The sequence below is a fragment of the Ylistrum balloti genome, unplaced genomic scaffold, assembly GCF_031769215.1.
Source record: "Ylistrum balloti isolate Yb309-2 unplaced genomic scaffold, AGI_CSIRO_Ybal_v1 Utg370054, whole genome shotgun sequence".
Lineage (NCBI taxonomy): Eukaryota > Metazoa > Mollusca > Bivalvia > Pectinida > Pectinidae > Ylistrum > Ylistrum balloti.
The window spans coordinates 316183-332297 of NW_026782105.1; the positions used below are offsets into that span (position 1 = coordinate 316183).

At 32.5% G+C, this 16115-nt stretch overlaps 1 protein-coding gene across 1 annotated transcript; it reads left to right on the forward strand.

Moving 5' to 3' along the window:
• The first annotated feature begins 4731 nt into the window (after positions 1-4731).
• LOC132549327 (autophagy protein 5-like) lies at positions 4732-15628 on the forward strand. The gene is made up of 8 exons (XM_060213251.1): positions 4732-4802; positions 6882-7046; positions 7723-7850; positions 8552-8630; positions 9826-9988; positions 10263-10354; positions 11925-12033; positions 12291-15628. Exons 2-8 carry the CDS (start codon positions 6939-6941, stop codon positions 12434-12436), a joined length of 825 nt encoding a protein of 274 aa, XP_060069234.1. The 5' UTR covers positions 4732-4802; positions 6882-6938; the 3' UTR covers positions 12437-15628.
• The last annotated feature ends 487 nt before the right edge of the window (positions 15629-16115 follow it).

A 16115-nucleotide genomic window follows, 5' to 3' on the forward strand; every position in this document is an offset into this window, starting at 1 on the left:
ATAACGTCACAAAGACTATGCAAAGTTCGTCAGTCTCACTTTCACTCTTCGAATTTTCATTTATTAATAGCGTTTGGTCTTTAAGTATCAAGAGATCTATTGACCATGACCGCATGTTCCAACCAGAATTGAAAATCTAGGACACGACAGATTCTTACACGTCAGCCGCTTACCTACAATGAAACCAAAATGGAAAGCTTTCCACGGAGCTGTATGACTAGAATTATTATTTTGATTTTTCTATCGTGATCTTTCCGTTTCTCTATGTGTAGCATTTAAGTTATTCAATATTCAAGAGCGTGTTCGCGATATAACGACTTTCACACAAAAATTCCGGCAGCTGATACACTCACGACACAGGATACCGAAAGATGCAGACTGATGAAGATTATGGGTAGTTTAATGGTCGTCATAGGTGGAAATATTGTATTTCCTAATGCGATATGATTTTGGACGTGTTTGATGTTCGTTGATTTGCCTGTTGGTTCCAGTGTTGTATACCTTGTCTCATTTGGAAACATGACATTATTTCTTTGAATTGACCAAGGTTTACATGGCGAGTGTTGTCGATGTAGCAGAAGCCGCGTACTCTTCCGAAACACCTGGTCTTACTCTCCTTGTACATTTAAGATTGAATGTTAAGTCATTTTGATGTAGTATCATATTCTTAATTTTCAAATCGAAATTACCACACATACAAATATCGAGTTAAATAGAAAGTTAATTTCTTTCGTATTGAAAATCTTCGTTACTAATGCTTAAGTGGTAAATGATTTTTCATCATTACGAAAAGAAATCAATTCAAACTGTTAATTCGCAATTTACATTTAATCATCACGTGTTTAAGATAACCTGAGCATGTTTTCAGTTGCTTATCTTAAGTGTTGTCCCTGCAGCAGTTAAGGATATATGCAACATGTGTCTTTAGGTTATGGGACCCACTCGATATCAGTTGATAGTTAATTCTTTCTCAAAGGTCGTAACCAAAACACTGTTTGGCGAATGGAATAATTGTGGCGAGTTTCACAAATCATCAAAATTGATATCCTTTATAGCATATGATTAATTTTTGCAGTTTCATATCGTAGAACATTTCATTTCCAAGTTAGCTTTAAGCCTGTGTCTCTTTTTCCCATAATGATAAGTATATCTGTACTAAAAATGTATCTGCGTCCGTGTCTTCGTGACAAATTCTCCTAGAAAGTATGGTCAGTACAATGTATGTTTTATAAAAATCGTCAAATAGAATCCAAAATGAGTGACAATAAACCGTAGCAATCATCATACGATAAAAGATACTCAATATGAGAAATTCCTTTAGTGTTGAATTATAGAATAATGTAAAAATCATCATGATATACTTACCTGTGTGGCGCAGTTATCGTTATTAGAATATTCAAAAGTACATGACACAGTGGCCTAACAAATGTAAATCGATGATCCATTTTGACGCTGTCTTTTAGTGTCCGAAGTGGCCACTTGTCATTACGATAGTGCAGAGAAAGAACAAATCCCTTGAGTCTGTATCTATATAACGTTGGCAAAAATGTGTGTATTCTGTTCCCATAAAAAATACTTTCACATAAAGAGCTTTTACACTTGTCCATTGGCAAATTTCTCAGTCGCCGGACAGATACCTCTGGGAAGGATCAGGGATAAACACACTATATTATCAAATTTGTAAATGGATTTTCCTTCAGGCTTTAAGTTTCCCTGTCGGGTTGATCATTATGTCTAATGATAACAAACACATTTTAAAGGAAATAAGCAAAAATAAAACTTGCCTGTAGCTTTCATCTCTATAACAAGAAATGTAGCCACTGTTGATTATTTATTCAACACTGAAACACTTTAGTGTGTGTTAATCAATAGTTTCATTGTTTCAACATGTAACAATACAGATATATATGTATATGTGACGTAAAATAAACAAGAATCGTAAACCATTAAATAATGAATATGATACATTAACAAATTAATTCAAGATGACAGTGAACGGGACGGTTCTGTGAATAAAGATATAATTGTAAATAAAACATATTTAAAAATGTGTATTGATATCCCTTTTGGGATGCTGGTTTCGGTTAAAAAATCTTTTGTGAAAATTGTATATATAAAGACAAATTAAATGTGTGATATATATATATATGAAACCGTCTATCATATTTCTGTTATTTTTTCTGTCACTTTCTTCTTTCACGATCTCTATATATTTCAGTTGTCTGTGGATTGTGTACGAGTGTACATGTTAGAGTGTCTGTAAGTGTAAATAACCAGCCATATAACACACTTAGACTGTACTCGATGCGTCTTCGCGTACTTTATTAGCTAAGGTACATGATAGTGACAAAATACTGACCAATACAACATTTGAGATAAATGTATATATTTACTCTAATTTCCCAAGGGCTTTTCTTGAATTAGTAAGAGTTTTAAGTTGTCTTATATCAGTATATGTACACCTTTGGCTTATATATATATGTATATATATACGATGACTGATTGATAAGTCGCTAGCCTCATATTCAATGGTTTGGCTTTTGGCGGGCATGTTGTATTATTTTTCAACAGAATCCTCTTCAGTATCTACAAACCATTACCAGCAATGATTAAGGTCTCAATTCAACTTTTAAAGAAGTCATTTTCTTTAACGTTAGGAAATCGTTAATGCAGCCATGGCAATGACAGACTTGTGAATAGGGGCATTGTCCTGGAGGAACAGTACACCTTTACTGCAGAGTTTCCCGCGCCGCTTGAGTTTAATATTTTCACTTAGCTGTCTTAGAGTTAATGCATGATATCTGCCATTGATTGTTTGTCCTTTTTGCAGATAATCTACCATCAGAATACCATCGGCATTCCAGAAATCTATAACGTTTCCAGCTGATGGAACTGTCTTCTTTGGCGTTATCGGTGATGATGGGATGGTTATCTATTAATTGTCTACACGTCGCAAGAACATCTAGAGATAGGAGGAGTCACAGAAACGGAAAACCTGTAACAAACCAAACAACTTTCTATAGTAAACATAAGATTGAAGTTTTGTAAATCATGGATGTTTATTAAACAAAATCCACAATTGGTCAAAACGTGGACATAATTCATGGGGTGCAAGAGCAGTTCGATTCAGTGAAAAATATAATTTACATAAGATTTTGGAATCCGGAGTCAAGCACACGTCACATTGTTTAAGTTCATTAAAGCTAATGTTAGACAGAAGGACGAATGCGACGGGTTCGGCCAACTTTGAGATGACTGTGGCCATGTAAGTGGGAACAAATTGTGTACACAACAGATGTACAAGGGCAGATCATGTCTAAATATCACCATAGTGCTCTAGTCAATTCTAAGATGTAGTCTTTATAGAAGACCTTCAATTCCTCCATAAGAGCGGTTTTGTCTTTGTTTTGCACTCACTCGGTTGAGACTGTGAGTGAGTGTCCTAAGATTGAGCCTATTCCATCTTATGAAAAACATTCTTCGGACCATGAAAGCAGTAAGTTGATAGTTTTCGAGGACAGTTATCATTTAAAATTAGCAAAGAAACAATTTTTAAAAGTCTACTCAGAAAAAAAAAACATTTCTGAATAATGTGGCATATATTGAGAAAATATGACACAAAACAAATGTCGTCATGACACTGTCCATTTGGTATGATACACAGATCATAATAACCAATACCTAGGTTTTCTATCAAACTTGGTTTGATAAAGGAGTAAAAAAGAGAGTCTCTAGAGACGTATGATTTTTTATTTCCAAGATCAAATATATTGCAACATGCACTGAAAAAAATTCCACTATTTCAGATTTAGATAAAGCCAGTAACTGCTTTAAAAACAACAAACGGTGGATAATTGAAATGGCTTCAGGACAAATTTGTTCATAAAAACTAACTAGCTATAATTAGTTTCGTCGCAACAAAAATTAATGTATTTATGTTTAACAGTCCATTATGTTCCCTTTGTAGACAAGATAGAGAAACTTTTTTTAATATCCTATGAATGTTAGCATGTGGATACTGCTTATAAATGAGATATCTGATAAAGCTACAATATAATAATGTGTCCAAAAATACTTTCCTATCGGGAAAATTAGCCTATACGAAATGCGATATCCATAACCTTTTAAGTAACATTACAACGAATGGAATATACTTCTAGTGTTGAAGGCGTCGATAAACGAAGTATCTTCCGAAATCTTTTCAAACAATCGAATTCATACGAATGTCTTAATCTATTTTTTTCTTCTGTTGTATACGTAGGGTAATTGTTCTGAGATACAATAACTTCTTTCTTTTTTTTTTTTTTGCGATTCAGGCCCAGCCTTTTGATTATTTAAATGTGCATCTGATTCCCATGGATGGCATGATAAATCAAGAGTTTGAAGTGAAATATAATTTCTGTTTGTGTAGCTACTGGATTGAGACTTATTAGGTTAGGAAATACTTGAAATAAAATTGGTGTTAGTTTTCATTGCATTGCGTTTTGATACAAATGCAATTTTAGTATCATTAAAGTACCTTGTATGTGAATATACATTTTGTTAATGTGTTAAAAAATCTCAATAAAAGGGGGAAAATTTCGATAGTCACTCCATTTCCCCTTTATCCTATAGACCTTTCTTTGTATAAAATGTGTTCATCAAACACGGCGATGATTTAATGGTGTGGGACAACGAGAAACTGGAGCTCTTTAATCGTGGAGGTAATAATGTACCTTTACTTCCGGGTGAGTTTGCTTCTGGATTGTATAGTGAAATCTGCAACAGTTCAATGTCTAAACTCTTTCCATGTTTGTATCAAGGTAAAAAAGGCGATGGAAATTATAAATTTTATATTTTATGCAAATTTTGAAATATCTGACAGCACCGTTAAGGTACAGACCTACAGAACCAATACTAATTACATGTCGAATTGTCGACTAACATAAACATGAATCTTCGGGCAAACGGCGATAAGCCAAGTCATAAGATTTTGACACAATGCTTTACTGATATAAAAAGCTTACTCGTGTTTTATTTTAGAACTATATGTATGTGTATTTCATATTTCGTTAATAGAGATTTTAAAATGGTTCATAATGTATATGTTATGGAAACCAGATATAAAAATCTAACATTTTGTGAAAAAATGTGTTCTGGGAGGAATAAGTGTCTTGAGACTTTTGCAAACAGCATTTTGGTAATAAAGATTTTTAATAATTCTGTTCGTATTATACGCTTTACACTCATGTCTTAGCTACATGAAAAAAAACTATTAATTGTATTTGCCCAACTGAAATACACAGCTGAAATTAATGTACGGAATGTACATAACGAACACTACACTGAATTACCACTTAGGAGTGATTTTCCTTCCGAGATTTATGCATGCCCAACAATTCATTGATGTATATTTTTCATGATTCTTTTTGTATTGAACACTTGACACCGATGTCGAACAACATCCTGATTTACTGACCAAAAAGGCCCAAGTTTCATTCCTCCCAGGACATTCATTATGTACACCAAGATCAGAGTGACTGGTTTTAGTTTATAACCATAATTGTCATATTAATTCATTATCTGGTTGCCTCTAATTTTTTTTGACATCCTGAAGAGCATTTCTAAATCTGCCATATTAAGGAAGATATGAATTCTAGAGCTGTATAGTGTTATGTACACGAGAAATACTCACTGCCAAGGGAGGTTTAATTTTACCATAATTATTTAAGAAACATACTCTAATGCTATAAAGACTCAAAGTCATGCTGGGATGCCACAAGAGTGACCATAAAGGGTAAAAGAGGACCCTGGATAATGCAATGTTCCCAGCTAGTTAACAGTTAAGAGGTGCATCACTGCTATATCTGGATGATATCAGTTATGAACTCTGTTGAACAAGTTCAGAAATAAGAGACACTTGTATTTTTATTTTTTATAATTGAGCATGCTGTATACCAAAATCATTGTTTTAAACGGTTTTCATATGAAGGTATTTTTTATTTCTTTTGTTATTTCTGAAAAGCAACTGTATCAAATCTTGTTAAAGCCATAAAAATCTTAAAAATGAAACTAAAACCTAGACACAGTTCAAATGAAAACATGTTTTTCAATTGCAAAAGAAATGGTTCAAAATTGGGACCAAAGGCAGATTCTCATCATAAACCATTTTGGTTATTTTTTTCTTAACATCGAGTGATCATTCCCAGTGTGCTTTGTTTATGGGTTAAACAATTAACAATGCATTGATTCGGTTTCCCTAGTTCTTCTACCTGAAGAATCAAGATGACCTATAGCCATGATATTTCATCAGTTGTTGTGTGCTTGCTGCATTTTGCTGTCTGCTATGCATGAACTTTTTGCATTCTAAACTTCTTCTCAAGTTTAATCTTTGGGATCAAGCTGAAACTTGCCTGAAATGACCATGAGATGGTCCTGACCAAGTCTTGTTATTTTTCGAGTTGGTTGAAAATCATGTATGGCCACCATCTTGAAAAACACATTTTATAAAGTCTTCTAAAGTTTCATTGGTGCCATTGAGCTGAAAATTGATGGGGGATGGTAAAGAAGAAGTCCAGAAATTATTGTTTTTTTTTCTGGCTCGTTGAAAGTTCAGTGTGGCAGCAATTTTGTAACATATTTGTTCAGTCATGGTTTCAGTGAAGAGCACCTATTTTAAACTTCGTTTCAAATTTCATTTGTGGGATTTAGCTGAAAGTTGCCCGAAAAGATCCTGAGATGATCCTGATCAAGTCATGTTATTTTTCAAGTTGGTCCAAACTCAAATATGGACACAATCTTGAAAAACACAAAAGTCCTGTGTACAGAATATTTGTGCTGTAGTAGTATAAAGTTCAGAATCTCCTAAATTCTACTATATATATTTATACTTTGATTTTCAGCTTGATCTTCTAGAAATAGAGTCATGAAATGATGGTTGACTGATCAGAATCATTACTATGGCTGAAGACAGGGAAATAATGCGGGAGATTTGGGAAGGACGAATACCGGTATGTTTCTCCATATCTCTTGAGGACGTGGAATCAGAAGAACCAGAATCTGTCTATGTAAGTGTTGTTATTAGTTTCTGATATATATTTAGCAATGATCAGTCTTATTCCAATGAACCCTTGTTTTATTCTCACCTGTTGAAACTTCAACTCTACATTCAAACCAACATTTAATTCAGTTGGTGTATAATATATGGTACTGCACATACAATTATGTACATCATTTATGTTAGCTCTTTTCAGGATATTTTGGTTTTATATTTTGTCATAATAATGTCTGTCATTTGTTAATAATTTCTGGTTTTTTAATGCTTGATCTTCATCCAGATTTGTTAGTCTTTGCATAAAGAAATATTTGCTAAGTATCAGGGATTTGTAAAGAAATATAATGGGGTTTTCTTTTAAGAGGAAATTTCACTGACACATAACTAGGATTATTACTGCTTGTATGTAAGTTTTTGTTTTACGACTAGCATTCTCCTAAACTTAAACCAAATTAAGATACTCTGTATCCAACATGTGTTGTATATAAACTTATAAAATGTATATTGTGATTCAAGAATAGGAGATTCACTATTTACAGCCAACCTACACATGATCTCATCTGAATCAATATGTTTCTAGTAAAGTCAACAGAAATTTCAAATGTTTTACTAAGCTTTATCACACAGAAGTTACAATACAATTTATATGTGTTTGATTTACTATGTCAATTTTTGTTGTCTATTCTCAGCTGATGATGCCTCGTCTAAGTTACTTCCCTTTAGTAACCGACAAAATCCAAAAGCATTTTATCAAATATATTTCGTCTGAAAAGCAGGGTGAAATGTGGCTTGAATATGAAGGCCAACCGTTGAAATGGTAAGTAGAAAATTTTGTTTTATAACCACAATGGAAGGAATTAGAACGTAAAGCTGTAGGATCTTCGTTTATATAAAATTGCTCTAATGTACAATCATGCCACCACTAAGTTCCTCTTTATAAATTGAGATGTATTTAAGAGATAATTTTTCTTTTTGGTTGTTTACTGGTGTGTATACAGCATTTTAACAGATGTTTTAGAAGACACTTTTATGTTGAAATATTGGTAGAGAAATGCAGTTAACACACCCACTAACAACAAAAAAAAAAAAAAAATACACATATTTACATTTGGAAATTTCCTTTTTTTATTCATGTTATTTGAAAAAATGAAAGTCATTTATTGCATGTTATACCCACTGATGGAACAGTCTGACAGCTGACAATAGCAAAATAGCTGATTCCTGTGTGGTGGGAAAGGTTATCATTACTACAGTACACAACAACATTGTTGTATTCAGATGTAAGTCACATCTACCTAATAATGAATGGTAGATTTGATATTCAGTTGTAATTTTACCTGCATTGTCTTGGTAATCTAAACTTTAAGGGGAAAATAATTGTCTTAATATTGTTAGTATTATTTGATATAATGTTACTTATATATATGAAGTTTTGACAAAAGTATGTATTACAAATTGTTAAGATATGATATAGTTGGTCCTACAGGTTTATGTAGATGTAGTGTATATCTGTTACAGGCATTACCCTATAGGCCTCCTGTTTGACCTGTTTGCCTGTAATGATATGCTACCTTGGTGTGTTACTGTACATTTCCAGGTATGTAATCAAAATCCTTTCTGTACATAAGTGTCTTTCAAATAAGTAGTTCATACAATTGCATCAGCTGAATCTTCAGGGAATCATCAGGTGAAGATCTGAACCAAGGCTAGACTGCACAATATTCAACATGTGAAGCTTAAAGGGGCCAGCCAGATCTCTCTGAAACTAACTTGCTGCATATCACTAACTTTTTAAAATTTCTGCATAAAGAAGGGTCAGTGCATGCACCTTTCTCTGGAAATACTATGATATTCAGTATGGGTTAAATAAGACATATACTGTGACTGGGTTATAGTTTTCTTTTTGACAAGAAATTCCAAAAATGTGCATTTTGATCTTTACATGAGTACAGGTAATAGAACCAACACTGTGTGTTTTAGTTAGGTGGTTTGTAGGTTCCTCCACTCCCCAGCTGGATACCCACATGTATGCAGGGTGATTGAGCAAAAGGGAGAATCATACTGTAAGTACCAATCACAACTGGCTGCGGAGCGTTTTTTTCTTCAATTTATTAAGTACTGTCTACCAGTTTCACCCTTCCTGGCTTCTTCAGGACCTGTTGTGATTGGTACTTACAGTTTGACCTTTACATGTAACATTTTCAACATCAGGCACAGTGGTGTTTGTTTATTGTGGAATTATTCTGGGTAACCTGAACCATTTTATCTGGGTTATCCTGCTAAGCATCCTATATCTCCATACAAGAAATTAAGATCAAAGAGATATTTCATATTGTGATGTTTTTTTTCATTAAATTGAAGTACCATAAACTAGGAAGCTAATGCTTTAGAATGTAACATTATAATGTATTTGTATGCAATAGAAAGTAAACATCCCTGAATATCACGAAATATAATTTTCAACTACATTTGATGCTAAAGAATATTGTAAATAGCCAATGGTATTTGCTGTAGTACTTCTTAAATATAAAGTATACATCATTGTCTATGAAAAACCATAAGTTTTTTTCTACAACAATAAAACACAAATGAAAAATACTTCACAATGTTCTAACACAAATGTACAATATAATATATATATGGTAGTTTGTAGTTGAAGGACATTTCACTTGACATACATTTCTATACTGTGCAATATCCTATCAAGTGTGGATTCTAAATTCTATAAGTCTGGAAATTTAGTTAGACACATTACTGAACAACTGTTACATTTATAAAACTTTTGTGGACAGAATTTTCCTGAGGAGGACCTTCTACACTGCAACAGTAAGGAAGTGGTAGAGTCTCACTTTATCTCTACAGTAAAGGAAGCCGACACGCTCAAACATCGCGGCCAAGTCATCAACAGCATGCAGAAACGTGATCACAAACAGCTCTGGTCTGGGCTCCTACATGGTAAGTCTAAACTGCTACATGGTAAATCTGCAGGTCTAAAATGTACTGTCGTGTCACGGTCAGTCAAAGTCTTTAAATACCTTGGTAGGTCCAACACTACATGGTTTCTCTTAAGCTATATATATATATATGGTAAGTCTTAAATAGTATATTATCATAATGAGTCTAAAAACCCATATGATAGTTAAACTTCCTATGTAGTCAGTCTTATTTCGTGTACTTTTATGTACTGATTGCCTAATACTTACAAGGTTATACACATACTCCTTTTCAGAAAAGTTTGATCAATTCTGGTCAGTCAACAAGAAATTAATGGAGTCCACAGGAGAAGATATGTTTAAAAATATTCCCTATAGACTATATTTGGTAAGTAACTTTATTATCACTTTTCCCAGTGTTTTAGATCAAAGAAACACAAGAACAGTCAGCTCCATCTCTATCCCTTCCCCAATCTCCTACTGTCTATGTTCGCTCATTGCTTTTCCCATATGTCTCATTTTTATACTCCCCAAATATTTTTGGAGGAGCATATAGTCGCCGCCTTGTTTAGAGCATAATTTTGCCCACAGCTTAGTAAGGATCATGAAACTTGGTGTATGCATTGATCATACAAAGGCAATGTGCGTTGTACCAATGTTAGGGCTGGCATCCCATTAATTACAGAGTTATTGCCCTTTGTTAAAATCTTTTGCCCAGAGCATTACTTTGCCTGCATTATTCATACAAAGGCAATGTGCAGTGTAGCAACGTCACGGTCCATGATACCTCAGTACAGAGATATTGCCCTTTGTTAAAATTCTGTGTCCTATAAAGTCATTTTCGGAGAGCATTCTTCAGTTTCTCTGACACTTTTAACCAATATCTTCTCATCTGTTTAAAAGCCTTAAGACTGTGATAGTGGACATTAAACCTATTAAATAAATACATCTCTCTACAAGGTGAAATTAAGAATAATGCATAAAACATGATCAATTACATGTACCAGGTTATCTTCTCTCTGGCATTGTGTGTAGTCCATCATCTGACATGTGTCAGCAAATCATGCACATTTTGAACTTGAAGCAATCATGATAAAGGTGCACCATAATTGTGAATTATATGGTCTTCACTCCCCAGGGGCTTGAGGAGTATGGCCAAAAATGATCATATCACTTTGCTTTTAAAAATCTTCTCAATTCCAAGAAGTGCTTTACCAAAATGGTGAATTTCACAACCCCAGGATCTCTTTACCCTTTGTGGAAGGAGTAAAGTTTATTATAGTTTATTGAGAAAACTTACATTTTTTAACATTATTTAGTTTTCGTTGCCTTGGAAATAATTCAGAAAAGGTTCGGCTATGTATATGGTTTGGCAGTCTAATGTTAGGCACATTCTACAATTGTGTTATATTCCATGTCGTTCAAACTAACTAAATACACATTGATATACTATGAAACATGTTCATCTGACAAACTTTTATACCTCAAGGTATAGTCACTTGCTATTTAAAAGAAAATTCCTTTGCGATAGATAATGTACATGTGGTCATGTACCTATAAGTGTTTAGCACATTAATATGAGTTATTCCTGCATCTGTTTTCAAATTTGACAAAATCTAAATCTTACTGGTAAACTGCAGTAGACCATGCTGCAGACAGATTCCAAATGTTTGATATCAGCTGGAAGGCATAGATGTGATTCCAAATGTTATCGACTGATGTTGGCAAGACATCTAAATCAGGTCATCAAGTAATTTTGCAAATATATGCTATATAAAGGGCTGCAGACTATGGTGAATCACTGCTACATGTATTTGAATAGATCTGGTGCTGCTGAAAATGAAATTTGAGCAAAACTAACAGTATTCATACAGATTCTTTCATTAATTGTTAGTAACTGAAAGTTAAGATATTAAAACTGCTAATTCTCATCAGTTCCTCATACTGTTATGTTACAGCCTGAGAGGTCATATATACAGCAGTTATTTCGACCTATTAATACAGAGGGTTACAATCAGACTCTCCGTGACCTTCTCATGGAAGTAGTGCCTAGCATGTGGAATGAAGGTAGGTGGTAAATTTATAATATGTAAGCCAGCATCCATTGATTCACATTGGCTTTAGCTTAATAGAAGATCTCTTTAGCTGAATGATAAATTGCAGGTAGCATTTTTACTAGGATTACAGTTGCTTTAAAACTCTGATCTATTGTTAAAGAAATTTAAAAAATAGGATGTTAATATGATTTAAAATCAGTAGCAAAATTGTCACAGATAAAATGTTTTTTCTTGTTTTGATTTAAAAATTTTTTTTTTTGTTCGTAGATAAAACATTTTCAAGAAGAGTTGTGATACATGGTGTGGAGCCCTGCCTTGATACACCCCTGCTTTGGATGTCGGAACATCTTAGTTATCCAGATAATTACCTCCACATATGTTTACTGGACAGACCTAAAGTGGAAAAGGGGTGACAACATGATAATCAACTAGTCTGTATTTACGCCAATTAATCTAACCAAACCATTGTATGAGTTTCTGAGTCAGTAGTATAGTTAACCAAAGTTCAGTATGTAAATTTGTATTGAAGAATATCTTAAAATGCTCTCTGCATGTTGAGTGAAGTATGTATGAAATACTTCATGGGAGTTTAGCTCTTTCCCATGAGAATGTTTTTAGTTTATAGAAACAAACATGTAAGATGAACTGGAAGTCTGTCTCTGCATTACTATCTTAATTCACAAATACTTTTTAGCATTATTTCGAGTTGTATAGGTGAACTGTTTAGTTAAATTCTTTTTTACTTTATTTAAAGTTTAAATAACATAAGAACTAATATTTAAAGAGATTAACAATCTAAAATTGGTAAATATAACTTAATCCTGTTTTTGTAATTCAAAAAAATCATTAACAATTTGTGATGTTATTTGGCAAGTCTGAAATGAGAAAAAGAAAAAAAGAAAAATGTCTTCATTTAATGATGATAAGTTACCAACAGAGATTGAAGATAAGTAAAAACTCAGACGGCCTCTTCTTTTACAATTCTGAAAAATTTTTCATGGATTTATGTGAGAGTTTGCAAGACAAATGTCCTCTTTAGTCACTCCCACAATAAATATTGTATCATATGAACGGGTTCCCGTTTTGTATGAGATTTTATGAAACAGGTCTTAGAAGATTTTAATTTGCAAGATCTTTTTAGCAAAATTTAAAAAAATTTAGGCAATTTTCATAAAATCTTGTATGAAAACAAATTATAGATAATTTTTTTCAAATAACAAATAACACTTATTATATTTTGACAGGTTTTAGAGGCAAAATGCTGTTGATGGCAAAATCAGACCCAAGCAACTGTTTTACTTTACCATTTTCAATACATGACATAATGTTATTGTCCATATATGACAGAACAATAAATATCTGACTACCAGTCAATTGAATATTTCATGGTATTTCTGTTATACACTTATGTTGTAGATGAAAAATATTCACGAAAAATTTACTGGATAACTGGCTAATAATGTGATAAATATGTTTTGTTTTACCTAAACTAGCTTTAAACTATCATAAGTAGGATAATTAACCCAAACCATTGATATCATAATACAGGATTATTGTACTGCTGTCTGGTTGTATATTCAATTTAAACTTTTTTTGTTAATGTTCCTGGATATTGTGTCTGATGATTCAATTTATGATAGAATTTCATAATCTTCAAATGTAAGAAAAGTGATGTTCAGACCTGAAAAAAGAAGATCTCTAACCTCGTGTTTTATTTTCCGGTGAGTGATTTACATCATATTGACCTTCTGTTGATGATGTTTATACACAACAGAATGGATTACAGCTGTGACATGTTTCCAAAGTCAGACATTGATGTCATAAATCTTTGTATTTCATAGTTATTACATGTATCATGATACAGGTTGAAGTGTTTGTATTAACAGGAAATCTAAGATTTTTCTGATAATTTGAAGCATTGATATTTGTGAAAAAAAGGTTTTTTTATAATGATAGGTTTGATGTAATGTACGTTAGGCCTTTATTTCAACATTTCTGTTTGTATTTTAAGTTGAGTTTTATAGCTTTCTTTAAAACCATGAAACTAATAGACAGTAATCAAAGTGTTCACCACACATACCATTGTCTATATAAATATATTCTGTAGTAAAACTTTTACTTCATATATCACTTTCATCAAAAAGTTGTCATGTCATTGTATGTAAAAGACAGTTTTCTGAGAGTGTTGAAAAGTTCTCTTAGCACATGTTTGTATTGATTGTTTTAAAATTATATGTTCAAGTTCAAGTATTTGATTTGATGTATTTTTGTGAAACTTTAGAGTGAAGTTGTACATGTATAGATGATGTATACATGTTACTGGTGTGTGTGTATGGGGTGGTGTTTAGATGTGTGTGTGTGTGCAATGTACCGAGTGGGAGACAGAGGGAGATTATGTTCAATAGTGCTGCCTTAACCAATTACTATTAAAACAAGATACAAGTAATAGTCACAATTTTATCCCAAGTTGGTCCACATACAAACAAATACTTAGTTTATTCATTTGAGATATCATGCATCTATTCGGTCAATGAAAATTATCTGTAATAGAATTATCATGATATATATTGTGGAAACTCATGTGTAATTATAGCCCAGATGCATCTTTCAAATAAAATTGACAAACACAGACATAAAAACAACTTCCAGTACTAAGTGTAACCAAAAAGGTCCTCCAAGCTTGTAAAACCACTAGCATCACTAATCCTGGACAGGAGGACAGAGATTTCAGAAAAATATACACAGTGTTTTTGCACATTATAATGAGGATAAATTGTGTTTTAAAATTGTGACAACATATCGTGATTATACTCTTGCAAATATCAGTTTTATTGGTTCCGGATTAGCAACATTATAATTGTGATCAATAGATGCTAACTTCAATATTATACCTTAATTTGTAAACATGTAAAAATACATTGTGATCAGTACATGCAGAATAAGCTGGTGTTACCACTTATAATGTTCTCAATAGCTTTTATGTTAGTAATATGAAGTTGTTTTACCTCTGACTTTTGTATTTTCAGAAATGAATGAAATTAGTAACTTTGTGTTATGGCCTGTGGAACATATGTCCTTAAAACACATGTAGTAAATTGACAAAAATGTCCCTAGTTTATTTGAAATACATGTATGTGATACTAATTATCTCCCTTAGTACATATACTTTCCATCATATGGATTGCCATAGAGGCCCATATCTTTACTTTTACAAATAATTTATTTCTATTTCCTCTTTCTGAACTTGTGATATTTTGTCAATCCTAAGTTGACGTTGAAACACTGAAATCCATACAACGTTTGGTTAGCTTAAGATCAAGAGTAAACAAATTTGTAGAATATGAAATCTTTTTATGTTAAGTGATGGTAGTTGTTCAGCTAAGGTGATAGGTTACTGTTATTCAATAAAGCAATTTGAAATTTGATTCAAAGTTTATTTGTTGGACTGCTTAGGGAATGGTATTTTCTGAAATGTTTTGAGATATTAAGTATGAATTCAGTGTGTGTATCGTTGTAGAGGCACACCAGTAATAAAAGTTGTCACTTTTCAATCATATATATAATCTTTGGACAAATAAATAATAATTCTATCAGAATGACTTTCATGTATGAGTTACTTTGTGTTGTATTTGTATGTTTATGTAAATCTATCAGAATAAATAATGATGGCATGGAGTAGTTACCAAACTCTAATTGATGTCAATATGAGGAAAATTACAGAAATATTATTTCAAATCTAAATGCTCCATGGTAAAAACATCTGTTTTTAATTTCTATTTCATTTTCGTCAGTTTATCAATGTTTCATTGAATTTATATGGAAATTAAATTGCTATTTTGGTAACTATGAAATGTTAATTGGAAGGAATAGAAATGATAATTATTAATCATGATTATTGTATATCTTAAACTATGTTGTTTGTAAGTGTTTATCAATATAAATTTTAGTAGTTCATCATATACATATGTAAATCTGAAGCAGGGTCACATTCTGTAATTTAGATATGACTTAAGTTTAGTTTTAACTTGTCAATTAGGATTACTTTAAAGTCAGAAGAAAAAGAATAACCTGTGTAGAAGTAACTGTCATTTC

Excerpts from the sequence above, each read along its gene's own strand:
- LOC132549327 (XM_060213251.1), top strand. The coding sequence starts at position 6,939 with ATGGCTGAAGACAGGGAAATAATGCGGGAGATTTGGGAAGGACGAATA. Across the intron at positions 8,631-9,825 it reads GTGTTACTGTACATTTCCAG|AATTTTCCTGAGGAGGACCT; the intron begins GTATGTAATCAA and ends TTTTGTGGACAG. Across the intron at positions 9,989-10,262 it reads CTGGTCTGGGCTCCTACATG|AAAAGTTTGATCAATTCTGG; the intron begins GTAAGTCTAAAC and ends ACTCCTTTTCAG.